The 26842-nt window shown below is 39.4% G+C and overlaps 1 protein-coding gene across 1 annotated transcript in view; it reads right to left on the reverse strand.

Moving 5' to 3' along the window:
• ryr2a (ryanodine receptor 2a (cardiac)) overlaps window positions 1-26842 on the reverse strand; it is a 246807-nt gene that overhangs the window by 67899 nt on the left and 152066 nt on the right. Inside the window, exons 75-91 of the mRNA XM_078290909.1 lie at window positions 25414-25606; window positions 25098-25180; window positions 24443-24600; window positions 23705-23792; window positions 22851-22943; window positions 22194-22364; window positions 21535-21594; window positions 20028-20282; window positions 19525-19659; window positions 18371-18483; window positions 18180-18276; window positions 15841-15947; window positions 15098-15149; window positions 14634-14684; window positions 11898-11997; window positions 6166-6245; window positions 1430-1506 (exon numbers count right to left, since the gene is read on the reverse strand). Of these exons, the coding sequence (XP_078147035.1) occupies window positions 1430-1506; window positions 6166-6245; window positions 11898-11997; window positions 14634-14684; window positions 15098-15149; window positions 15841-15947; window positions 18180-18276; window positions 18371-18483; window positions 19525-19659; window positions 20028-20282; window positions 21535-21594; window positions 22194-22364; window positions 22851-22943; window positions 23705-23792; window positions 24443-24600; window positions 25098-25180; window positions 25414-25606 (1913 nt within the window). The remainder of the gene's footprint in view (window positions 1-1429; window positions 1507-6165; window positions 6246-11897; window positions 11998-14633; window positions 14685-15097; window positions 15150-15840; window positions 15948-18179; window positions 18277-18370; window positions 18484-19524; window positions 19660-20027; window positions 20283-21534; window positions 21595-22193; window positions 22365-22850; window positions 22944-23704; window positions 23793-24442; window positions 24601-25097; window positions 25181-25413; window positions 25607-26842) is intronic.

The following is a 26842-nucleotide window of genomic DNA, read 5'->3' on the forward strand; positions in this document are numbered from 1 at the left end:
CTGGTGTTTCCACCCTTAAGGCTGCGTTCACACATAGCGTTTTTTCCCCAACCACCAGCACCCTTTTCTCATTAAAAGCAATGGGAAGCAGCCGCAAGGCGCACAAAAGGCAGCCGCTCCCAAAAAGTGCTGCAGCGGCGTTTTTTCCGTCAGAGCGGAGCGCTTTCAAAAGTTGAGAAATGTTCAACTTTTCAGAATAGCGCCGGGTGACGTGAACCGCTTTTTCCCAGCCGACCAATCACGATGACAGAGACGCTGGCCGTTTCCCATAGCAACAACAAATATGGAGAAAGTGAAAGTGCCGGTGGAGAAATTGGACGTTGTAATAAGTGAATTTCCGTTACCGCAACAGCGATCTTAAAGGCAGTATGGATTATACTGGACATGTATTGGAAATATCTGGTAAGCCTTTGCTTGTTGCACAACACTGTTCTGTCTGCTAGAAGTGAACCAGCTGGTTAGTGAGCTAGCAGCTGCTCAGCTAACGTCAGGTGACGTTGCCGTGATCCGCTTTTTATTTCTCCTCACAAAAAGCGCTCCAGGCAGCGTTTTTTCCGCATCAAAAAACGCTATGTGTGAACACAGAAATGATCATTTTACAGACGTTACAAGTAGCACTGTTGTCATCTTTCTTCGTGAAATGAAGCCACGCTTTGGACCGTTTCTTCCTCTCCGCCATGACTCCTTCTTGTTGCAAGTTTCCAGCAGCGTAGATGCAGAGTTTGACGTCATGACGCATGAGTTTTTGCAATGCGCATGCGCAACTGTCAGAAAAACATGCCGGCATCGATAAAAGGAATTGATAACCTCGGAGGCATACGATTCCGATGGATCAGACAATTTGGAACCAGTTCTCAACTGGAACCGGTTCTCGATTCCCATCCCTATTCCAGAATAACATATTTTACAGCTGTACTAGTCCAGATTTTTATGTAAAACTTATTAGCCTAAATCATGAAGTGGGACTACAACAGATAAGAGTGTCCCATCCCCCATAATTGAGATAATTGAGGGTCTATTCACTCTTAGGCAGTTCTTGAAGTTCCATGGAACACCCAGTTAAATAATTGAAAAAAGAAACCAATACAATAAAGCACGCACTATCTCTTAACCCTTACAATAGCCTGGTTAAGCTCATACTTAAATTATGAGAAACCTGCTTAACATGTCTGGTTTAGTCCCATATTAAACAGGTTTCAGTGGCATGGAGACATCTTACTCCTCTCACTTTTGTTTTTTGCTGTCTGCTCCCTAACTTACATAAGACAAGTGTGACTCTCATGGTAAGTGGCATAAGTGCATATACAGTGGGATGCTTTCTTTCCATTCTACATCTGTAAATTATGTCATGTCATGATAGACAATACCAAAGCAGCAAAAAATAGTTTTGACTATTCAACTAGATCCACTAGATGAATTTTAGAGTTACCTGCATGACTGCATCAGGCCAGCCAGACTCTGAAAAAATCCCACATCCTTTTTGTCTTTCAGATAATCCAGCATTTTCTGTCAGAGGCAGAGAAAGGCAACAGAAGCCAATGGAATGGCCATGAACGACTCACATTAGACAAATTAGATTTGAAGCAAATATGTTTTCAGTCATTATCAGAATATAGTTACGTGTCATAAATTTGACCTTCTGCAGTCAATGTGCCAGGGTTCACTGCATAAGGACAAGACATGGGAATGACGTGGTTGCTACTGGTAAATGTGTGGAGCATATGGAGTTACAGTTATGCAGAGCAATTTTACTCCAACACACAGATGAAGTGTTAGATGAATGTTGACATACTAAGTATTGACTAATAATCTGTTTGTCATGTAAGACATCTTCTTGGTGAGATTGAGAAGTGCAGGTGTTCCACATTTCCTTTGATAAGCAAGATAGGTCTTTGATTTCACCCAAGAATATATAGTTGTATAGAGTATGTGGCTAATTATAGCTGATTGAGAAGCATTTGGAGTTGTTCACAATGCACTGAGCGAAAGAAAAAAAGTATTATGTACAGTTTACGTACAGTACACTAAAAATGTCAAATTATATAGATTTAAACCTGCAATAAGCAATTTTAGACCCTGTAACCAATCCTGAATCTAACGTGTGCTACGTGGAGATTTCCATGAGACGTAATGATATAAACAAATAGCCACACACGCGGGCCAGCTGTGTTGTTTTCACCTCTTTTCTAAAGCTTGTTGTCAAATTCGGCCCGAGTAATGGCGAATCGATGAAGCGAGTGAGTAAACATTTTCAACTAGTAAACTTGGTACCTACCTCTTCACTTGTCATTGTGGGACATGTAACCTTCAGCGGGAGAAAAATCTGGCAAAGCGAGACTGGCAACCAGCAATATTTCTCCGTAGGTACATTTACCGTACTTTAGCCATTAGCCTTTATGCACAGTTTGTCCTAAAGGGCTTCCATCCAGTAGCTTTGCTGTGTGTGTGTTTACAAAATGTGTTTGTCACCCTCTAGTGGTCAGAAAAAAATGCTTAGTGTAGCTTTAATCATTCACTGTACATATCGCGATGTTAGGTTGAGAGAAACAAAATTACTGTATATTGTTCAAATCTCAACATATGAAAATTTAAATTGGGAGATCTATTTAAAATGATGTTTCTGACCAACTTTTAGAATTTCAAGTGAATTAATTACAGTCACTATGTAGTCAGTTGAACTTTTAGTGTAGGCTGATGATCGTTGCCACCGGCGATGATCACATTTTATGGTCCGTCGCAGCAACATGTTAGCTAGAGTAGTTTGCAGACAGATTGAAACTGTTTCATTTGAAATGTTGTAACCCATGAGAAATGATCAGAACACACCCCCCTTCCCAAATGTAAAATTGACAAGTGCAGAAAAACATTACTAGATGGTTGTATGGGCACACAGCTACTCCCGTTCCTTTCTTGTCTTAGTAAAAGCCTATTAGACAACACAGAATAGACTATAGACTAAAACATACACTGAGTAGACAATCTATGCTATTTATCTAGACCTGAATAAAGAAACTAGGTTTACTTGATTGAAACTTCTAATTTAAAAAGAAAGAGGGAAAAAGAAAATTGGAAAAGCTGTTACATTATAACATGTTATAGTATGCTATTTTGAAGACTGGTGAAAGTCCCAGTTGTCATAATTTACAAACTGTATTACTATGTTTCATTTAAGTAACAACAGTGCAAGAGGCGATTCAAGAGTCTGCGTGATGTCTACTCTACTAAGATACTGAGGAAGTTGGTTCCCAGAAGTGGATCAGCAGCACCACCAGCCAAAAAGAAGTGGTCATATTTTGACCTTATGTCATTCCTGGCCCCACAAACCAAAATTGGCAAGTGAGTATCTACTCCTTTATGTCACTGTTTTTTTATTCAAATAGATCAATGTGTTCTTGTCCAAAACACTGTGGGTATGCTCACTGGCGTAACTACCACCGCTGGTTTACAGCATGGATGCAGCAGAGCAGCGACAGACAGACTTTAGTTTGTTTGAGGTGTTTTTCTTTGATGTTTTCTGTGGTTTATGTCAGTTATAGGCGAGCCATGCATCAACTGGAATATGGGTTTCTTTTAACTATTTGAATTGGTATATGATGAGGAGATCAGAGGAGTGCTGTCTGTGGTGCTGACCAGGTTATGCCGCTGGGTGTGCTGGCTCCCAGACTGGCATCCCTCCTACCTAATCTTCAAGTTGATGTACAGTATATGTGTTTGCTTCACTGAACTTAGTCCAGCTTGAATAGTGATGCCCTCACCAGTGCAAGTGCCATCCACCCCAACAGCTGAAGGCTGTGATGAAGAGGTTGAGCAGACAACTCAACCACCTTGTCCTGCCTGTTCAACCTCTGAATCCCAGCTTAAGATGGGAAGAAGAGAGGAGTGTGGAGAGGACGAACTCATGCACCTCATCCAGAGTACTGCATAAACCATCTCAGAAATGCAACAAAAAAATGTAACACCAACTGAATCTGAGCTGTGGGCCAAATCTGTGGCAATGAGGATGGACAAGCTCTCAAGCTATCAACGAACAGCGATTCGCTGTAAGGTGCAGAACATTCTCCTTGAGGCTGAACACACCCAAGGATCCCTAATGAACTTTCTCCAGGAACCAAGTGACTTTATCCAATAACAAAATAGAAACAAATTTTGTACAAAATCAATCTTTAATATCTATTAATCCTTTATATTCAGTTAATATAACAATTCTTGAATTTTAAACAATAGGCAATTGTTCATTTTTTAACTAGACTCAATTATCTAGTTAATTGTCAATTATCAGTTTCTCACAAAGATGTACATTTTAATGGAGAAACAATAAAGTTTCACCTTATTGTTGTGCTGGTTTATTAGTATTATTATTTTTTTTTTTTCATTATCAGGGGTTAAAGCCCATAGGGCTGAAACCGTATTCTTTTTGTGCTGGTTTATTATTATTATTTGTTTTTTTTTCCATTATCAGGTTTTTAAGAACAAAGAACAAAAAGTAACTATTAAATTACTCCATACAGCTCGTGCAGCATAATCCAACTCTTCTGAAGCCAAGTGATTGTGAGCGGAAAAGACCTGTATTTACACCATTATTTAGCGCAAATCTTCACTACGACATTGTTTTTGAAAAACGGTTGTGTGTACGCACCCATGGTCTGCGTCACAGAAACTGAAATAGCTCTGCTGAAAGTGCCTCTCTACAAAAAACGGAGTGACCAGACAGCCCTGTTTTCCAGAGACAGTCCACGGATATGGTACAAAGTAAGCTTTTTGAAATTCATAAATCACATACATCCAAATGGTTCTGCAATTGACAGAGGATGTGGGAGTTTACTGAAAAACTATCAGCGTTTTGCTTGGTATCAGTAGGCTACTCCTGTGGGGACGCGGGCTTTGTGATATCATCAATAATCACAAATACAGGTGATCGGGAAAGAGATTGAAATCACTGAATCACTCAGGTAAAAAACTACATCACCAGATTGTAGTAGTACTAGTGATGTCTGGACAGGGTGGTTTGATCTGATTGAGCCGCTATTGCTGCTGCTTCATCCATCTGTCTGAGTTCCTTGTCTGTGTATTCTGGTTCAAATAAAAAAGGCTGGGCAAAGAACTGTTGTTCCTCTTCTATATCGAAGTCGTCGGATAATTTCTTATTTGTTTAAAAGTAAGCGGTTAGCGTGGTCTGGGTGCGTGCACGTGACTGTTTTTCAAAAACAATGGCTGTAGTGAAGACTTGCACTAAATAATGGTGTAAATGCAGGTCTTTTGCACTCACTGTGTGATCGTTTGGCTTCAGAAGACTTGGATTATGCTGCACAAACTGTATGGAGTAATTTTATGGTTCTTTTTTGTTCTTTTTGGAACTCCAAAGAACCAGTCCCCACTGACTTCAGTTGTTTTGGAGAAGGCTACTATGGAGTTGTGCTGGCAACCTCCCTGTGTGTTATATGGACTAACAAACTTCACCTGTGTTTCATATGGCATGCGAGTGAGTAGATAATGTCTGAATTTTCATTTTTGGGTGAACTATTCCTTTAACACAAAAATGGCCATAACTGCATGCCCCTTGGTCCAATTATCACAAAACTTGGCAGATATATTAAGGGATGTATTTGCACGAACCACCTTCATGGCCACCTACGGCTATATTTTTCATTGAGATTGGTCCAATAGTTGAAATTACTGTGTACATCACAGTATTTACAGTAAGACAATTATAGTCACAGTGGGCTCAATTTCAACAATTTTTAAAACTTTACACAACTTTGAAAGTTGAGTGGGAGGAGTTTGACTTAATTAGTTTTGAAAAAAACAAAAAAAAACAGAGCGATTAACTTGCAGTCCATAAAAGATTCTTGTCACATGGGCCTGCATCCTCAGAAAATTGCACACCTGTAGCACATATGACAGATTTTTAATCAGTTTTTGGACGGTTGTTATAGCGCCACCATCAGGAAGATTGGCCCCATGTCATGGGAAGGAAGTTTTTGTCAGAAGAAAGAAAGACCATTGGATATTTTCAAAACAGAATATAATGGCAGACTAATTAAAATCACTGTTACTGAAGAGTTAAACAAGTAAATACAATGATAGTAAAATAGGTAAAACAAATTATACAAAAGCCTGTGTGTAAAAATGTGTTTTCAGAAGTGATGTAAAAGATGACAGTAATACCTGTTGTACAGTGGAGTTTCCCCCATTGAGGACGGCTATGCCCAGCTTAAGAGTAGAGGCCACCATGGGACCCATCTCACCTGGAGGAGAGAACCAGACACAGAAAACAACTGGTCATTAGCCATTTATCCACCAGAGCCGAAGAAGGTAAGCGAGTTCCCCCGTCTTATCCCAGAAACGATGCCCGAACTTTGCCTGCATGCTGCCCGTATGCTGTGTATGTTTGGTAGGACGTACCTGTATGAGCAGCTATTTTCTGTCATGAAGATAAATAAAACATCACACAGAACACCTGTGAGACACCTGAACTCCATACTGAGAGTTTCAACAGCTCAGAAAATGACTCCAAACATTGATGGCCTTGCAGCCAAAAAAAAAAAGCCAAAATGCCAGGTGTCTAGCAAATAGGTGACAAATAGTCCAGACCTGCAAACCTACTGAGGCATGTAAATGTATTTTTATTCTATGATTTTTTTTTTCTTTAATATTAAGCACCAAGTGCAGCCACTCCATATGTGGTTACTGTTTGAGTTTTGAAATGGCCAGGCATATTTTGATGCAATTATTCATGTGGTTTAAGAAGTGTTAACATAAATAAATATGGCTCTTATTTGGCCCGCGAATTTGTCATGAGTTTGCAATATGGCCCATTCAAGGATTGAGTTTGACACCTCTGCTGTAAAGCATGCTGCAGTTTTGGTTTATTGCGGAGTGGCCAGAAATGCAGCATGCATTAAAGTTTCAACCCATAGAGAGCAGTGCAACAACATGTTTTGATTTAGCATTGATTTATTCTTTAATGGAAAGCACTATAAAGTTCTATGTGGTTAAGTGGTTAGTGCTGTCATATAGGCTACAGTATGGCAATATTTCTCCCTTAGTTATTTTCTCCTAACAGAACTGTAGCGGGTGTTTGGTTCAGTGAGTAAAGCATCAGCCTCTTGTGTGGAAGATTGTGCGTTCAAAGGCTTCCAGGCTTGTCTTTAACTTGCCATAACACTGTTTTTTCTTTACTTTCTCTGCTCCTTCTCATCCTTCTCTTTTCACGTGTCTTCTGTCCCAGAACCAAGAAGTCCTCAAACCAAGCAGGTAAAGTATTAAATTCTCCAAGGACCCCTAGATTACACAGGCCACATTTTGTGGTGAGTTTCCCTCTGTGATTTGTCAGTAAATGTGTGTGCTAAAGAATTGTCTACATTGGTTTTTTTTCTACATGGTATATGCATCTTTGTTATGATCCATTTTACGTCAGACCATAACCAAGATTATCCAGTTACAAATCACAGGAATAACTGATATTTGATTCAACTCTATCACATCAAAGAGTAGAATTTATTGCATAAGGAATAAAGCTCGGATCAACTAGGGCTGGCTTACACTGGCTAATGCAAGTATATTGCCAATAGATTTCAGCTTCTTGGATAGCTGTATTACACAGGGACTGTAACCAGACTAAGCCTGTAATAGAAATTCAAAAGGTGTGTTCAGACTACGGGCTACAAAAGCTATAGAACGGTCTGGCGTACCAAGCTATATCGTTGCCAATGGAGCAGAAGTGTTGCCCAGGTGGTCGCTGACGGTTCATGACGTTGTCACGCTGGGTGCACCAACTGATAATGTCATACTGTCATAGCGTTGCATTTCTTGTTTTTTTTTAATTTGGCAAATACTCGTTCTTCTAATTCATCAAGTAAATAATAATAACATAAATATAACTACCCTACACTACCTTGATTTGTTCGTGCTTCAGAGCGTGGAAAAAAGTTGAAGCCAGCTGAACTTCAGTTTGTAGCTGCGCTCGCCTGACGCGCTGCTACATTTTACGCTCTGGCGTTTGTAGCTTCGACTTCGACAACTAAATGAACCAATCAACCAATGTAACATTGCTTTCCACACAGTATTTTATGGTTCAAATGAATACAAATAAATGCAAATCTTGTCAAGTGTTTATTAAGAGCCAATACATAGTTGTGAAGTTGTGATACCGGTCTTATTCTTTTCAATGTTTCATAAAATAACTAAATGCAAAATTAAACATACATTTACTACAATACTATAGCCTTAGTCAACTAAGACAGAAACAACAACAAAGTAGTCAACCAAAATAACTAAAAAGGGAGAGGTCCTTCATTAATGTATGAAAGCTGAGAAACCGCCTGTTCTTCCTCACATGGAAAGAACAGGAAACATGAGAAGTGGTTGCGCTTGTAGCCATCATCACAGGTCAGTGAGTCAGAACGGTCAATAAGGTCTCCCTTCTCCAGAATAAGATCGATGGCACCGCACACATACTGCTCATGTTATGAGGTCTTGTATGTCTGCAGTCAGGGAAGTGGAGTAGGGAAGTGAAGTAGAAGATTCATTTCACAGGCACAATGAAGACACCTGGGAGAGGTAGATAGGAAATACTTTAGTAAATATTTGAAAGATGTAAAATTAACACTACAATTGTGTTACAGCTTCTGTGGCTGAATTTTCATAATATAAAACTGGGCCCATATATCAATTATGTCAGTGTGGAAGCACAGCAAGGAAAGCAGAGATGAAGTGAGATGAGAGGGGGGACTGGGCTTCCAATTCTCTCTCCTCAGGTCGACCCACTGCTGCAGCCTGGCTTCCACTGTGTCGGCGTGAATTCTGAGTGTACAGACTGATCTACATTTTGCTATTAAAGCTATAAATTAACCAGGCACTGAGACATCCTCCTGCCCCACATCAAATTGTGACAGGGGAAACACCATGAATGGTGATGGGAATTCATGACTTTGGGACACTGGACAACTGGGCTAGTAGTTTGACTAAAATGTTTCTACCTAGCTGCCGATGTTACACTCTTCTGATTTTGGGTTATGCTCCTTGTTTTCTAGGTTGAAAGTTACAATTACAGCAAATAACTTTAAAAATATCAGCTACATCATAGGGGTGGGCGGTATACTGGTGAGTATGACGTTCTGTCATGATATGGATTCTGCAATGCCATGGATATCCGTGATAAATTAATTAAAATGTAAAATAAGGCATTTATACTAGCGACAAAGCTGGCGACTTTCTCTGACCATGGGGAACAGTGTTAATGTGTTGAATCCCAAAGCATTTGGCAATAAATTGATACGGCTGATGCTGGTTATACAATATAAAATTCTAAAATTTTGAATACTGTGATACAATACCGATACCGTCCAGACAGTGGAAAATACCATATTAATTTGGGTTTATATCGCCCTCCCCTACTACATCACAACATCTATTCACTTTATTCATTATCCACTGAAACACTTTTCTTTCATTTTTCAATGAAATACCATGCCAAAAAAAATCACAATAGATGACTGCCTTATCCTAATTAATGTGAATTAAAGCGGCTCTACTTCAATACTTCTCTTCTCTCTAACCATGCAAATAAAACGGGTTACGATTCATCACTGATACCACTGAACTAGCTGGCAATGATACTGCTTTATCATTATAACTGAAATGTCAGTTAACTTTATGTTAAATATCACACTTTGAGTTCAACTCGCCTGCATGTTGACCCTGACTAGCCCTGTAACGTGAAATCCACACTGGAGGGAACACAGTACAACCCTCCGTCCATCCCATGCTCCACCTGTTACCATATACATTTTTTTTTTTTTGTTACCATGTAAATCTAACACATTAAATTTATGTCAGATGATGGAATCATCGGTATAAAGGTTATTTGGTCATTTTTCCATTAACGTTAACATATATTTACTGGCTAAGTTTCCCAGCTGTGTCTGTGATTGCTAATGTTAGCAACTAGGTTAGCTCACCATCTAGCTAGCTAACTGACGAGCAATATTTCTTCAATTATAGCTTGCAAATTTGGGTTAGCGGCCAACTATTATAAAAAATCACTTACCGAAACTGGAGAGCAGAATCCTTTGAAGGTTAGGGCAGTTAACTGTAGAGCAAGCCATATTTGCAAAATAACAGTCGCTACAGAAGATGCTGGTGACGGTAACCAGCAAAAAATAAACCAAGATTCATATTCAGATAGAGAAACAGAGAGACCAAAATGATTTAATTCAAATAATACATACTATAGCTGTAGAGCACAACAGAACATTTCCTTTAATTTACAGCAGAATTTCAAATTAAGAGCAGACCTTTAAATGTTTGCAAGTCTTTTCCCATTTCTTCTTTATAAATTAGTCCATAAACAATAAACAATAGTTCCATTCATTTATAATTGACTTACACATGTACCAATACATTCTGTTCAGTCCCTGTGTGTGTGTGCATGTGTGTGTGTGTGTGTGTGTGTGTGTGCGAGAGTTTAGGGAAAATGTTTTTTTGGCCTGGAGATAGAAGGAGAAAAGGGGAGTTTTGGACTGGAGAAAGAGAGCTGTGGCCTAGGTCTGGGCGAGAGGCAGAGAGAGAATCAGCACCTAGACATAGAGAAGCTGGGAGAGTAGTAGTAGTTTTGGCAGAGCCGGGCAGACTCTGACAGAGTGCATCCATTCCATTATCCGAAATGACAAGATTTTGGGAAGACATAGCAGGCAGCAATACGAGCTAATAGGAGAGAATAAAGTTCAAACCATAGACTGTAAAAACAGATAGACGTAGTGAGTGTGTGTCTGTTAATAACACAGTTATTTTGAAAATTGCCATAAGGAATGGCAAGACACATTAGAAGACGTGAAATTAGCTACTGAGGCCATAACCTCTTGTTGAAAGAAATTTCTCAATGCAGACGCATTGAGAAAAAGAATGTGAAAAAGGTCTATTGCCATGCGCAAGTTGAGGTCATGATGGCAGCGTTTTCCAAAAGCTCCGTTTCACTGGTCCACACGAATACATGAAAATGGAGTTTCGAAAAATCTCCACCCTGGAAGGCGTTTTCCAAAAGCTCCGTTTTCAGTTACCTAAAATGGCGTTTTCGTGGGGACGGGAGGCCAAAACGCAGAGAAAATACTGTGTTTTCAAAAATATCCGTATACGTGTGGACAGGGCCTGAATGTCTTTGAGTCCACCCCCACATATTTGTTTGAAATTACTACTATAACTTCCTACTCGTCGCGTCTTCTCTCCCAGTCGCAGCTCCCTGCGTGTTGATATAGATAAGAATGGCGATGACGCGGCAAAAAGGCCACGCCTACGAAGTGCGGTACAAGTGCAAAACCCTATTCAGTTTCTATGAGCAAAACAATAAATCAACATTTTCTGTGTTCTAATAATTTATGTGAAATGTGGTGTAAATCATTTGACGTTTTCACGGTTGTCAAACAACAGCATGATCATTAAAATGTTTTTTTCTTGAAGTCTCAAAATGCTAGCATGACTCCTCTCTTTAATGGACGTTTGCACGGACGTTTGCTAGCATGTTAGCATTTTGTGACTTCCAGAAAAAAAACATTTTAATGATAATGCAGCCTCAGAAAATGCAGATTTTTTGTTTAGCCCTTAGAGATAAAGCGGGGCATATCACTTGTACCGCACTTTGTGGGTGGAGACCATTTGAAACGTCACGCCATTCTTATCTATATGAGACTCTTCCTGACAGCCATAAAGGGACGGGTCTTAAAGGTCAGGTGCAATTCAGCTCTGCCACAAACTGTTCTCTGTCCTCAGCATTCCTTAGAATCGTACTTCAGCCATTAGATATTACATCAAATGCGTCATGGAGGACAAAATAAATTCACAAGAACTCATTGAGGAAGACCTAATTCAAAATAAGGATATATTGATCAGAATCTTAAACCTACCTTTGCTAGCGCTGATAGTTTGCAGCACCATCTCAGCAGCCCCGCGGTCGTGCAGTCGAGCCTGCTGGTACAACAGTTTCTGTTTCTCCATCTCCTTCTCCTGTTTATTGTGAACAGGACACAGGTCTGACAGGCAGTAGTGAACTATCTATAGCTACGACCACCATGCTCTCATAGGGTTACAATTTTATCATGAAGGAAAAAAAGGGATTATTGGTCGTGTAAGTTCATCAGTAACTGAATGAAGATCGTCAAATGTATCAGAAAATTGAGCTTCTGGTTTGATGCAGATATAATTTGCACAAGTTCCAAGGTCTCTACAATGAGAGAACTAGCAGTCTGAATTATATTCCAATTAAAGATAACCTAAAACTAAGTTTGCACTAAATATAATGGGCTGCATCATTAAATATGTATAATGTAAATATAAGTAGGGTAAACATATCACATTTTCAAGAACATTTCAGAGTCCAGAACCCTTGTAATTCCATGGGAGGAGATGGTCAGCGACTTTAGTGTGTAAGTGTTTTGAATACATTCATAAGTGACTGTATGCTGGGATAAGCAGCCCTGGGTCAAACAGCATTTTTTTTTTGTGCGTTTTGACCTGTGTACCAGGGTTTACCACATTAGGACAATTCAAATAATGTCTGGTAAGTTATTGATCACAGAAAAGTATGCTGAATTGCCTTTCAAATACTTTCCTGTGATTGTCAAAATTTTCTGGCACTCGTATGTGGCGAAAGCCTTCCTAACCCTAACTAGGCTATTAAACATATTGGGGCTATTATTTGATCCAGGTCTGTGAAAAACACATGAAACTGCTATTGGTTGAGCCGGAGTCTTGGAAAAAGACGCAGGAGAACACAAAGTCAACACAGAAATGGAGGCCAAAACATCAGCAGTGAGATCACTTGTGTACTTGTGCAGTTTTTGATGGTTAAAGCAATATTCCACTTAGTTTTAACATGCCGGTTATTTGGCACTTGACCACCATGAAAACCAGAATATAAATTAATCACCAAGATTGGATGCAGCTGAACGAGTTTGTAGCATTCAGATTTGTACTTCCCATTCATTTGAATGAGGCCACGAAAATAAGGGTTGAAACTTACATTTAACACGTTGGTGAACATATTCAACAACAGATCCCGTTACTGTGATTTTCAATTGACTGTGGGTCCAACGTTTTAGAACACAATTTCGCCAAATAGCATATTTATTGATAGAAGGCAACATACCATTTAGGAGAGATAGTTCCTGTTTGGGAGACCGGATCTTCTACTTATATTTTTAAATGCAAATTTTAGTGTAAACCAAGAATAGAAATACAAAATGATCAAGGACCCAGGACTGCTTTGTTGTCTTAAAAGCAGGATCTGTTAATGAATCTGTTCACCAACGTGTTCAATGTAAGTTTTCAGTCTATTTTCGTGGCCTCATTCAAATGAATGGGAAGTAAAAATCCGAAAGCTACAAACTCGTCCAGCTGCATCTGATCTTGGTGAGTACTTTATATTCTGGTTTTCATGGTGGTCAAGTGCCGAATAACCCCCATGTTACCCCCACGCAATTTTGATTGGCCATGATTATCCTCTTGCGCATCTTACCCCATGGCCAGTATTATATCTTTTTGGGCAGTCAGTCACATCTACAATAGTATGTCGCTCCCAGCAATCCTACTTAACCACTACAGCTACAGCAGGGACCACGCAATAGCAGCAACAGTGATTGACAAAAACACAACTCTGCCAGCCAGCAACAGGGGGCGCCACAGCACCAGCCTTGCTGCTTCCTGCTTTCCATCAGAGCCATGAAGAAGAAACACAAAATGAGGTGGATGGAAGAGCCTGGAAATAAAGAAAGATGGCTGCTCCTACATTTGCTCTTTGTTCGTTTAGGTTAAAAACAACATTGGAGAGAAAGTGAAGGACACAATGGCTGAATTACAATGAAATAAAACCTTTTTTTGTAAAGAAATACAACATAAATATTGTCAAAATTAGCAAAAAAAAGTAAATCTGATGTGACCATCAAAGACGCTGAGCTAAGTTTACCAGAGATCTCTCCTCCTTGTTGGCAATTTTGTTGCTTAAACCTTGATAATATTGGGCTGCGGAAACAAAACCACATCATTTCATGGTGCAGTGAACAGATTGTTCGCTATCAACTAACTAGAAAATAGAAAAGTATGAATGGGAGGCAGAGGAGAAATCATAATGGTGGGGAGCAGCCTTGTGCAGCTAGTTGCCATTCTGAGAAGCCATGCTAGAAAACTACATGTTTTATTAATGATTAGCATAGATTTTTTTTTAATGCAGCATCTCCAGCTCACAGTAAGGTGGATGGTGGTTCATGTCTTAAGTATATCACAGCATCAGTGTCTAAGCAGGAGGTGTTGGAATGCAAAATACAGTATGAGGAGGACAATAATGATTCCTCAGCCTATTGAAAATAACAGAACAAGCAATTAGTAATTGTTGATTGTTGCTAATTTGATCGCCTGATCACTGTTTTCTCTCAGGCATTTCTTTCTAATTCAAATTAGCATTACATATGTGTCTTATTCAATGCTTTGCTACAATGTGATACAGACTGTAGTGTGATAAGGAGTCTGTTGTCCTACAAATCTAAATATTCTCATTATTGTCATCGGTGGGAGAGACTAGCCATGCAGTCTCATTGGGTTTTTTAGATAGAGAGACAGACAGACAGACAGACAGATCATTCACCTACTTCAAAACTCTTCACTTCCTCTCCGTCTTCATCCTCTTCATCATGGCAACTCTGATGAAGGAAAGAGGGAGTGATGAAAAAGAGAGGGAGACAGAGAGGACGATGGATAAGATGTTACAAGGGGAAGAAAGTTTGAATTAATTAGTACTACAACTACTACAACTACCACTACTACTACTACTAACAATAATAATAATAATAATAAATATAGCTGCAAGCAGCCATTAGCAGGGTCCAAGTCCATTGGGCAAATGATTTGACAGTGAGAATACAAGCTTGATTTAACATTTTAATCTCCAGAAAAAGGCAAAAAAAGAAGCAGAAGAATCCTAACAAATATAATAGGGCTGCAGCACCTGCGTGCTTGGATCCCTAATAAATTTCATTATCATCCTGTAATAAGCCTGTTAATTCACATTACTTCTGTGTAATGAAAAAGATTCTGTAACTGGTGTAGCTGGTACCTTAGCCATGATGTCAGCATAGGCCATGTAGAGATTATCCTCATCCAGTTTACTGCAACAGAAATTACACACAGGAAGAAATCTTCAGCTGGCAAATGGCTGTGATTCGGTCGAAGATAATCACAGCCAGATCACAGTGCTGATATACAGTACAACAGCACTCCCTCTCGTGTGATATTGCTTAACTATTGCATACTATTTGTTCTCTGAGCATCCTGGGAGCAGTGCCACACCTGTATGACCATTTGTTGCAATAAATGGTTTTATGTTATGACAAAAGTATTCAGATTTTTTGTTCTGAAGAATTACAGTGTGGTTTGAAACGTGGCCAGTCAAATTGTCTTGCTCACAGACACTTGGACATGACTGTAATTGGACACTTCGCCATGCTGCCAGTCCACTGGTAGATCTTTAGACAATTTGAAGGTGTGGAATGCTTAGGCTTTATGAAATGTCTCTGTTACTGTCCGTTTTTTTGAACCATTATATTGTTTAACTGAGACAACAAAATGTAAAATCCCAAATAAAATAAAATCTATGTATTATAGCCTCACTAATTACATCACTATTACCATTTTCACCAGCATTAGATTTCCATTAGTGTGTGCTGGGTCTGGCTACTACATTCCCCTTATAGCTTCAAAAGTCAAAACCCCTTCCTGCCTTCCCCCTGTTCATATCTTTCATAGTTTAGGCGGGTTTACCCTCCACTACATCCCAGCTTATATCTCAGTAAAACCCACCACTTTTCTGTGAGGGCCGTTCTACTGAACAGCTGAATGAGTTGATGCAGCGGATCAATGTGTTTCACACCTTCCTCTTCCTCAGATGGCTCCTCTTCACCAGGTTTCTGAAACACACACACACACACACACACACACACACAATGATGGTGATAACAAGCAATCACCATGATGATAGACCTCCATTCTCTCTCCCTCCCATTCTCTTCCTCTGTGTCTATGCTGCTGGGAGGCGTTTTTATTTTACTTTTTGGAAGCCTTCGTTATTAACCATTTATAATTATAGAGAAAATAATTTCCCTACAATACCAGGTAATGGAATCTTAGTAATCCAATCAGACATTATTTAGAAATGCAATTTTCAGCTCCTGTGCTCTGCATATCAATTAGAAAGAAAAATATTCTACAGATGGGAAATTGCTATGACATTGAAAACGCAGTCCACCACAGATAAAAAAATATAAAATAAAAAATAACTATTATATTGCAACAATAGAGTAAATTGATGTTATAATCACAGCATTTAACAAACTAATCAACAGAATAAATAGCAAGTGAATTCAGAATTTTACCAGCCACTTTACGGCTAAAATAGTTTTTATGCTGTGGCATAAAATGTGGCATGGAAAATGGACTGGAGTGCTCTGAATCTACACATATAGTAGACTCAGTACAATTAATTTTGATAGGATTAATTACTTGTCCTTACCTACAGTGACAGCAGTGTCTGGCGGAATCCAATGTTAAACAGGGGCAATATGCCAGTCTTTGTGCTGCACTCATGTTAACTCTCTGACTGTTGAGCAGTTTTACACATCTCCAATTAAAACGTGTTACTGTTTACAAATCCCATTACTAACACATGCGAGGTTGGAGCAAATTAGGCACATTAGAGATCCGATTTAGATACATTTCTATACATTGACCGACTTTTGATCTTCTGCTGGCCTCTGATGCGGGTGACTGCGCTATGCTAATTTTGCTGGAATTTGATACAGAATTTGATACAGCTGATCATGGCATTCTTCTCAAATGGCTGGAAAGTTGGGTTGATGTCATTGACATGGCCCTGTTGCTTTTCAAATCCTATCTTACAGATAGGTCATTCTCTGTTGTTTTGGGGAATGGTTCCTTTTCTCCAGCTAGTATTGAGTGTGGTGTTCCCCAAGGGTCAATTTTAGGACCACTTTTGTTTACTATTTATATGCTCCCTCTTGGTGACATCATTTGGAAACATAACGTTCATCTCCATTGTTATGCGGACGACACCCAGTTGTATGTCTAAAACCGTTTCAGATATTAAATGCTGGATGTCCCACAACTTCCTCCAGTTAAACGACAACAAGCCCGAAATTGTGCTATTTGGCTCACCAAGCTCAGCTGACTTGATCCGGGGCAGACTTGGCAGCCTCCCGGCTTATGTTAGGCCGACTAGCAGAAATATGGGTGTGTTGTTTGACTCAGACCTCCGTTTTAAGGTCTGGTTAAGAGTGTTGTGCCGACTTGCTTCTTATTTATTTACTTACTATTTACTTTACTTTTTATTTGCTGACCTTATTATTCATGCCTTCACATCACCACGTTTAGACTACTGCAACTCTCTATATTCCTGTCTATCTCAAAAGTCTGCCTCCAGCTAGTGTAAAATGCTGCAGCGAGACTTTTAACTGCATCTAAGAGACGGGACCATATCACCCCTATTTTAGCTTCCCTCCACTGCCTGTTTAGAATTGATTTTAAGTTGTTACTGATTACTTGTAAAGCTGTACATGGTCTGGCCATCTACATCACTGATCTTTTAACTCTTTATGAGCCAGATCGTAGCCTGAGATCTACACGCAAGGCCTTTCTGGTCGTTCCTTGGTCCCAGCTGGTGACCAGAGGTGACCGGGCTCTGGAATGCCCTGCCTGAGGAAGTCAGAATAGCTAAATCTCTTATTTTAAATCACATCTTAAAACATATTTTTTTGAAAAGGCCTTCTTATAATTTGCTGTGTTGTTCTCACTTGGTATTTTTTCTTGGTGTCTCATTTTAATTGTAGTGTATGTTTTTATTGTCTTGGTTTTCTTGTATATACTGTATGATATTGATACTCTATTTTTTTTGTATCTCATGTTTTATTCGTTTATTTATTTATTATTATTATTAGGATTTTTTTCTCTTCATTGTGAAGCACATTATTATTATTTATTATTATTATTATTATTATTATTATTATAACCTAAGATAATTTAATTATTGAAATCAATAAGGGATCATAATTTTCACCGTGATTTAGATGGTCAGTTTGTGTGTTCCTAAACTTCTGTACCCTCAGATTTGATTTAAGGGAACTTACAGCTAGGTCCTCTATGAGTTTATCTTCAAAGTAGTGTTCCTCTGCCTCAATCCAGGACTTCTCATAGCCCTGCAGGAACAAGTTGACGGCCCGGTGCCTGGTTTTGAAGAGATAACAGTGGAAAATCAATGAGTCTGTTCACAAGCTATACTAGCAACCTGTATGTGCATGTGTGCATGCAGTACATATACCTGGGAAGGTTATATAGCGGTGCCATCCTGAAGCAGGCCACCACTGCTCTCTTCCTCTGTTTGGACAGCAGTTTGTGCCAGACGGCCTTCTTACTGCGCTGAGGATGCTCAACCTGAAAACACAATCAGTAGTAAATACCAACAAATGTCACAATGATCTATGACAGGATCATGTCTGGGCATGTCTGAACAAGCCCCCCATATGGTAGGGAGGGGTTACATCCACCTGTTGTATTTTATGGTTTTATAATATTTTTTGCATGGTTGGAAGGTGAGCAGATGGCTGTGTGTGCATGTCAAGGTTTCCCTTTGTTCCTTACTTGAGTTAAAAAGTGAGAATAACACAATTAGGAATTGTTATTCTCACTATTGTGTTTTAATCATTTGCATGATATTGCACAGTATTTTTATTTAGCAAACTGCTGTCAACTTTAAGTTTGACAAAATTTTGCATTTAGATAAGCCTAAAACTCTTGTAAATTTCTTGTAAAGTCTCCATATGTGTTTTTTTTTCTAAAATTAAATTTACCCTGTGGCCACGTTTTATAATGAAACTGGTTTCATTATAAAATGTGGCCCTACGATATTTGTTTAATAAAACACATTCACCGTAAAAATAATAATAATAATAATAACTTACTAAAAGCTGCCCGAGCTTGAAAAAACAACTGTAACCAGTTATCAAATGATTGTAAGTTGGGCAAACTCAAGATGTGTATTTTTTTTAAACATTTATTTAAAAAGCTACGTCCATTGAGAACCAATTCTCATTTGCAAGGGCACAATTGAAAATAACACTGGGGGGTGCGTGCTTCACTCTCTGCATTGAATACTCAAGCTGTAACATTATTGAGCACAGATCCTGAACAGGCCCACGGCGTGTGTGTTTGCTTCAATTCAATTCAATTCAATTCAATGTGATGCACTGAAGCACTGTGACACAGTTATCGGTTAAATTCCCTAATTCCACTAACGTTACTTAAATACCACAAGGTAGTAATGTTACCTTCCGTTAAAGTTTGTAGGGCAGCAGAAGACGAGGTTTGGGCAACCTGGGTTTAAACACACAGCTATGCACACAGGTGTATACACACACAAGCATAAATGTACATAAGCACTTGTACATACACGCACACACACACATAGACACACACCTGGTCTAGGTGGAAGAGGACGTGAGCAATGTCCAGGACTCTCTCCACAGTCTTCTCTGGATCGGAGGTGTCCTCACTGCGGTTTGGCAGGTCCCTGTACAGAGCCATCTGCCACCGGATAGCTGGGTCCTCCAACTGCGGAAGACACAGCATAAATGAACATAAGCACTTGTACATCCGCACACGCCTACACACACATGCACACACACACACACACACACACAGAACAAAATAAAGTCTTACCTATTCATCTATTAAAGTGTTACCAATTTATCTATGTACTAGACTACAAAATAAAAACTACAGCAAGTTCTGAAATATGAACTACATTTTGTTCTATTCTGTTTTTATCCTCTACACAGTGGCTCAATACACACCAATGTAGTGTTAGTCCCAAAAATGTTGGGTCCATGACCATGTCCATGTCCTTGAACATGCCCAAAGCCATGCCCTGTCAGCTGGCTCAGCTTGGCCAAGGCTAGTGGGTCAGTGGGTCTGGCAGCCAGCGCTTTGCTGTGTGGTTTCACATAATGACAGTCAATGGAGGAGAATTTCTTTAAAGCGGCCAGGGCGACTCGTGGAGAGGCCTGGTGCGGGTGAGTCGCGTCCAGGGTGGCCGAGCGCTTCCGGAGGGGAGGTGGAAGGCGTTTGTGGCACCCGGGAATTTCTGAACCGGAGGATTTGGTTTGGCGGGATTTCAGCCACTTCATAACGATGATGAGCTTCTTGACCAGTCTTTTGAAGTGGAAGACTCGGTACTGACGGTGCATAGGAAAGCGGAATCGTGGAAGTGGATATGCAAACATGCAGAGTAGATGAACAAATGGATGATTCAATGGATGACATGGATAGAGAGAAAAACAAATGGAAGAGAGGGAGGGTAAAGAGGAGGTAACATGCTAGTGATCAGATAGGAATGGAAGGAAATGGTCTTTGTAGCATGAGATACTCTGCAAAAATCATTTCAATTTGACACCAATACAAGGCTGTATATTGTAGGGCTGGATGCACACTACAGTATTTCTTGAAACAACTAAGCATCAAAACTGTTGTCCAGGTCAATTTTTTCATAAGTGTACCGTAGGAAAACCAGCTTTGGTGCTTTAATAGGTTCAAGAAGTCATGTAGAGGCCATCCGGTCTGCGAGGGATCAGTAAATAGACTAATGTTATATTACAATTACAATTTCCCATTTGGCAGACGCTTTTATCCAAAGCGACGTAGGCTACACATGAGATTTTAATACAACACAAGCAAGGATCTAGTCAGTTATATACAGATGAAGCAGGTAGAATTTTACTTTTCACTGAGTTGTTGGTGGAGTTAAGATTGGTTTGTACTGTGGTGTTTTCAAGAAAGACATGAGACTATTAGTGTCTATCTGCAAGGGCGACATGCAGACAAAACTAAATTTCTTGTAAACTCTCTGTATGATTAAAGGTGACTTTCTTTTGAATAAATAATGAATCAAACATTAACTAATTTGTGGACTGTGGGTTTATTTTGATGTATTTTAACTAAATGTTTGTCCAATATTCCAGTTTTCTCAGCACTCAGGGTTTGATTCAGAATCCTAGATTTGTCTGACATCCATATGTTGGAGCTACTCCTATTTCGGCTGCAAATGAGATGAAACTGTCAGACAGGAAAATGAAATGCCTATGTTTTTAGAATTCTAAAAAAATAACTTGTTAAATAGTGTAGACAGAACAATCAGCTCCAGGGCTTTAATATCAAACATTAATTTCTCTCCCTCTCTGAACAGTAAGTGGCCTTAACAGAGCACCATTGCTTGGTGGAAATCGGGAATCATACAAATTTTGTCAAAATTGTGCCTGTTGGCAAAGAGTGAATGTAGTCATTTTTATCTGCTATACGGAATGTACTGAATGGCTGTAATGAATAAAGGTGGGTACATGCTGATGTTAAGCACATGCATAGAGGAAGGGGCTGACTGAGAAAACTGACTTACCTTGACACTATTGAATCACTAAGTTTAAGTATTCCTACCTTCCCTTGTAAATGCAGATTGCTCCTGATGATCTCCCGAACTTCATCCTCTGTGTCCTTCTGTTGACAAATCAAAGGCACTGTCCATTAAGAAACCAATCACATTTAAAGCAATGACTTGCTATACCAAACAAGGATGCATGATATCTATGTTTCTATGTCCATAGATAAGTCAAGTTGTTATTTTTCGTCTTTCTTAACAGTTTAAATGAAATGTTAGAAAATTATTCACTTTGTGGTCATAAAGGGGCAATTACTGATTTCTGGCTCACTTTCTGGCCTGTACTCTGTTTTGGAACAAAAACTCCCCACCCATTGGACTTTCAACTCAGACCAGTATGTGATATGTTATCAGGCACTGTCTCTCACTCTAGTATAAGATAATTGGCTATCTTTACACAGAAACATTAGCTGACTATTATACTCCTATCTGATAATTGCTTTCAGTGCTTGACAGTATAAAATTTTGTTTTGTTTTTTTGAAAACTACATTGATGAGAAACGAAAAGGTTTGAATGCCAGTTTAGTTCATCACAGCACAATATATGAATTGCAGTTGTTAATTTACCCGGGATTTAGTTTACTACCTGAGTTTACTACCTTAGCCAATTGAGAAAATGATTGCTAATCTACTAGCCAAATTGGCAATGTTTTCCTACCTGTGTGAAGCGGTTCTTGGCTAATGCGATGAGCTCTTGATCTCCGGGAGCACAGATGTTGAGTCCGACGGGCAGCAGCCGCTTTAAAGTGGCAACGATCAAGCTCGTCTGCATCGAGTATCGATCTCCTTTCCTCTTCATCTTCTTCCTCTCCTGGTCCGAGACAACTCCCTGAGGCCGAGATCAAATATCACACAACAAGAAATGCACACAAGCACATTATATAATGGTATATTAGTCATATTTTTGGTGTGTATGTATGCCGTACATACTCTGCGCTCATTGGGAATCATTCACGAAACGTGCGTGCGATCATACAATCATACTTTTTTTGATAGTTTTCATTCTACTTAACGTGTTGAATTTGTTGATTGTGTACGTTGATATAACCCCAATTCTCTCTGTTCTTGTTTAGATTCTATTTCTGTTAACATTTTTTCCCGCTGCACCTATTCATATTTGCTCATGCAATGACTGAATTTACCCACAGGGATCAACAATGTTTCATCTCATGTTCTTCCTTATCTTACATGTACAGATGCAAATTCACACACACATACACAGAGGAACAAGCTATATGAACTTTTGACATATAAGCCTTGATGTTGATTTTATCCCTCCCTCTCTCTATCCATCCATCCATCCATGTTTCCATACCTTAGACATCTTAGACTTGGTGTCAGTGATGAGGAAGGACATGTTGTTGATTTCATTCTGCACCACAAAGTTCTGCTCTTCCCTCTTGAAGTTCTGCAGAAAGATGACAATATGACAGTATTCAGCACTCCACTGTCATAGGCTAATGTTATTTTCAGAGTGAAAAAATTAGCAACACACACACATACAGACATACACACAAAGAGGCATATAACAAGGCAACACCAAATACTCTACACCAACAGCTCCCCACACCTTTCAAGAATCTTTGCAGATGAGAAATTCATCTTTCCAGTCAGCGCACTTTGGAATATGTGCTGCTTCTATGTGTTGAGCTATATTGTAGATGGACAATTTAGATTTATCTTACACAACACAAATTTTCAGGCAGAGTGAGTCTAATTCAAATCGCCACACCAACATTTGCAGGAGATTTTGGATCAGTGTCTGATCAGTGGCTGTCTTTAGAGATCTTTTTTCAAAGTCGGACTTGCCTATTCTGTGCTGGTGTGATCCTGTGTTCCTCAAGTGTTCCTCAAACAGACCTCAGAATTATTTCTGAGTTAGATATATAGTGGAAGTTGGCAAATTGAGACTTCTGTATAAGGAATCGTTTTATTAACGCAAGATTTTTGATTCCGGTCAAATTTTCAGTGCCCTTTGTATCTGCACCATGCTTTCCATCAGCCTGAGATAAGCACCCGTTTTCAATATGGGTTATCTGTATTTATAAGCAGGCCTCAGATATCTTTCATAAGTTTGATTTGCATAGTGTGAGAGTTGGTATAATGAAACAAGTTACTCGTCCAAACAGGATAAACGTGCACATTGCCTTTAAGGGCTTCCGTACTTACATGACTCTTGGCCCAGAAGATGAAAACCTCAGCCACCATGCGGAACAGCTCTTCAGCCTCCGGGTTGGGCTCCTTCAGCCATTTGGCCCTGTCAATAAATAAAGGGAGGAAACAGAAGATAGTATTTTTTTTTAAAGATAGAAGGTGATTCCTCTGTATTTTAGAGATTGAATAATTATCCTCAAATCATGTCTGAATGACAGATCTAGATATCAGGGAAAAAATGGCAAGCAGGAATCTGCCTTTAAAATAGAAGTGGGAGCTGTGTGTCCCAAAAAATATTGTGTCCTTTTGTTTGATTTGTAAAGCACCTTGCACCCAGAAAAAGAGGGGTTCCTCAATGGTTCTTTTTCTATAGGGTAGTGGTGACTCAAAGAATCCTGTGATTTAAAGTCAAAATGAAGAGCATATTGTGGTTCTTAAAAAAATTCTGCTGGTTGGGAGCATTTCATACATTTTAAAGGGGTTCCTTATAGCACAATAAATTGTTCTATATAGAACAATTTAATGGTTTTATAGAGAACATTTCTAAAAGTGTTATTTCACAGTACCATAAAGGTTTTATGTACAACTGTTTAAGCACAGTGCTATTGTTTCTGGTGCTATATAGAATCCTTTTTGTCGCTAGTGTATGACAATTTTATTTGATCTGAATTCTGAATTCTATCCCTATTGTATGTCATATTTGTTATAGTATAAGCAGGGAAGTCAAGGCACCATCCAATGAGGGCACTCTACCTGTTATAGTCGACGAATCGTATGAGAAGAGGGTAGAAGGCGTACAGGTCCCTGACCAATACGGTGAACTGGTCCAGGATGAGAAGCTCCGCCTCTGACATCTCACCCCTCCCCTCCGCCTTGGTATGTTCCTCATCCATCAGCACAACTGCTGCCTTCTACATAACAATAAGGAACAGAATTTGAATTCAGAATCCCAAGGCTCACAAACGTGTTAAATGTCAGTTTTCAGTCTATTTTCGTGGCCTCAATCAAATGAATGGGAAGTAAAAATCTGAACGCTACAAACTCGTCCAGCTGCATCCGATCTTGGTGATTAGCTTATATTCTGGTTTTCATGGTGGTCAAGTGCCAAATATCAAAATTAAAATCAAAAATATAAACTGTTGATCAGGATTACACTTAATCAAATTTAGAGCTTCAGATTGGGAATCAGAACCAGGAGTAGAATCAGATCCATTACCAAAAGTGACACTTATTCTTGATATGACATATGACTATAACTAACAAAAAGTTGGATTACTTATATTTTAGATGCGTTGAGTGATAAACTTCAGGTAATGATTTATTTTACATTTAACCAAAAATGGATATGGAGCGTTTAAATGGCTTCTTCAAAATCAGAATCAACGATAAATGAAATCATGACACTCACTTTCTTGAGTTTTTCCATCAGAGGCAGGAAGTGGGTCTTCAGCAGCTGAGCTTTGGCCTTGCTAATGATTGGCTGAGAGAAGACTTGGGGGCGGGGACAGAGATGGTGATTGACAGTTAAGGACGGAACAGTGGATTCTGATTTAGCTTTATCTAGTGTTTAGTTTTATGCAGTGACAGTGTGTTTTACGTCTGTAAATATACCTACACAACCGTATCGATATATACACAACCTCCACCACACACACACACACACACACACACACACACACACACACACACACATGCACACAGTGTTATTATCTTATCATGTTTACCAGCTAGTCTTTTCATCCAGGCCCCCTCATCTATTCCCAGGTTGTTGTAGATGATCTTCAGGATGTTTCCCAGCAGAGTGTTCATGTGTTCAGAGGTCAGGGAGGTGCAGCAGCTGTCAGCTCTGTCCGGGTTGCTCTCTGGTCCGTGTTCCCACCAGTGAGACATGTAGCTGCACAACATCGGCAACACCACCTACAGAGTGAAAGGAAAAAAGATACATGCTCATGATTCAAATATCAGGAAGTCATCACCCTCCCAGTCCCAGTACACAACGCTTTATTGAGCTTTTCATAGGCAGCTTGATAGTGGAATCAAATAATGTCTAAATATATAACAAACAGGCTAGAAAAAGAGGGATGCCTGAAAAAGACTGTGGTAGTATGGTTGTAGATAAATAAATAATCAATAGGTTACTAAACAAGATACATATAACAGGACAGATAATTTACACAAGGGCTAACGTGATTCAAATTTATACATACCCTTTGACAACAAACTTGGGTAAATGATAAGGGCATAATATAGTCCAGTTACTAAGTATCTCTGTTTTGGTACCATCAATATTGGCAGTAGATCTAAGAGGAGAAGGATAATGTACAGTGAGCCCGTTCTTGCAAAATAAACCCTGACAGTGTGAATTAAGACCCAGGTGCAATACATTATCCAGCCTAACCCTACTCACTCACTGCACATTATCCTGTTTTCTGAATTTTGAAGCCAATAAGGAAGTGTCTGAAAGCTGCAGTTCCTCTAACGTCCGCTAGGGTCGGCTCCAAAAAGACTCCAAATCCCGCCCAACTCCATTCAAGTCAGTGAGACCACAGCCCAACATCTAACTCAAAATATAAAGTCAATACATTTTTTCGACAAGAGATTATGGTCTCAGTAGCTAATTTTACTTCTTCTAATATGTGTCCGAATGGCGATTTTCAAAATAATTGCGTCATTAACGGGATATAACGGTCCTAAAACGGGGTAGTTTTCTGAGTTATTGACAGGTCGCTAGTTGTCACCTGATCAACAGATTACGGACCAATAGCAGGCGGCACTGCGGCGCTGTGGGAAACCCCCGGCTTCACTCTGGCTGCTCCGGGCCAAAAAATGACAACATGGCGGCGCTTGTAAATGCCAACTTTTGGCTTCAAAACGGCCCTTCAGAAACCTATGGGTGACGTCACACTCACTACGCCCATCTTTTTTACAGTCTATGGTTTTTACATGAACAAACTTTTTTAAGAACAAACTGCTGACTATCTGCACAGGAAGTTTTGCTAGCGTGTTAGCATTTTGTGACTTCCAGAAAAAAATTAAATAAAACTAATGATAATGCGGTTCTTTGATAACGGTGAAAAGGTAACACCAAATTATTTACACCATATACATTTCACATGAATGATCAGAACACAGAAAAAGCAACCACAGAAAATG

The sequence above is a fragment of the Centroberyx gerrardi genome, chromosome 20 (assembly GCF_048128805.1).
Source record: "Centroberyx gerrardi isolate f3 chromosome 20, fCenGer3.hap1.cur.20231027, whole genome shotgun sequence".
Classification (NCBI taxonomy): Eukaryota; Metazoa; Chordata; class Actinopteri; order Beryciformes; family Berycidae; genus Centroberyx; species Centroberyx gerrardi.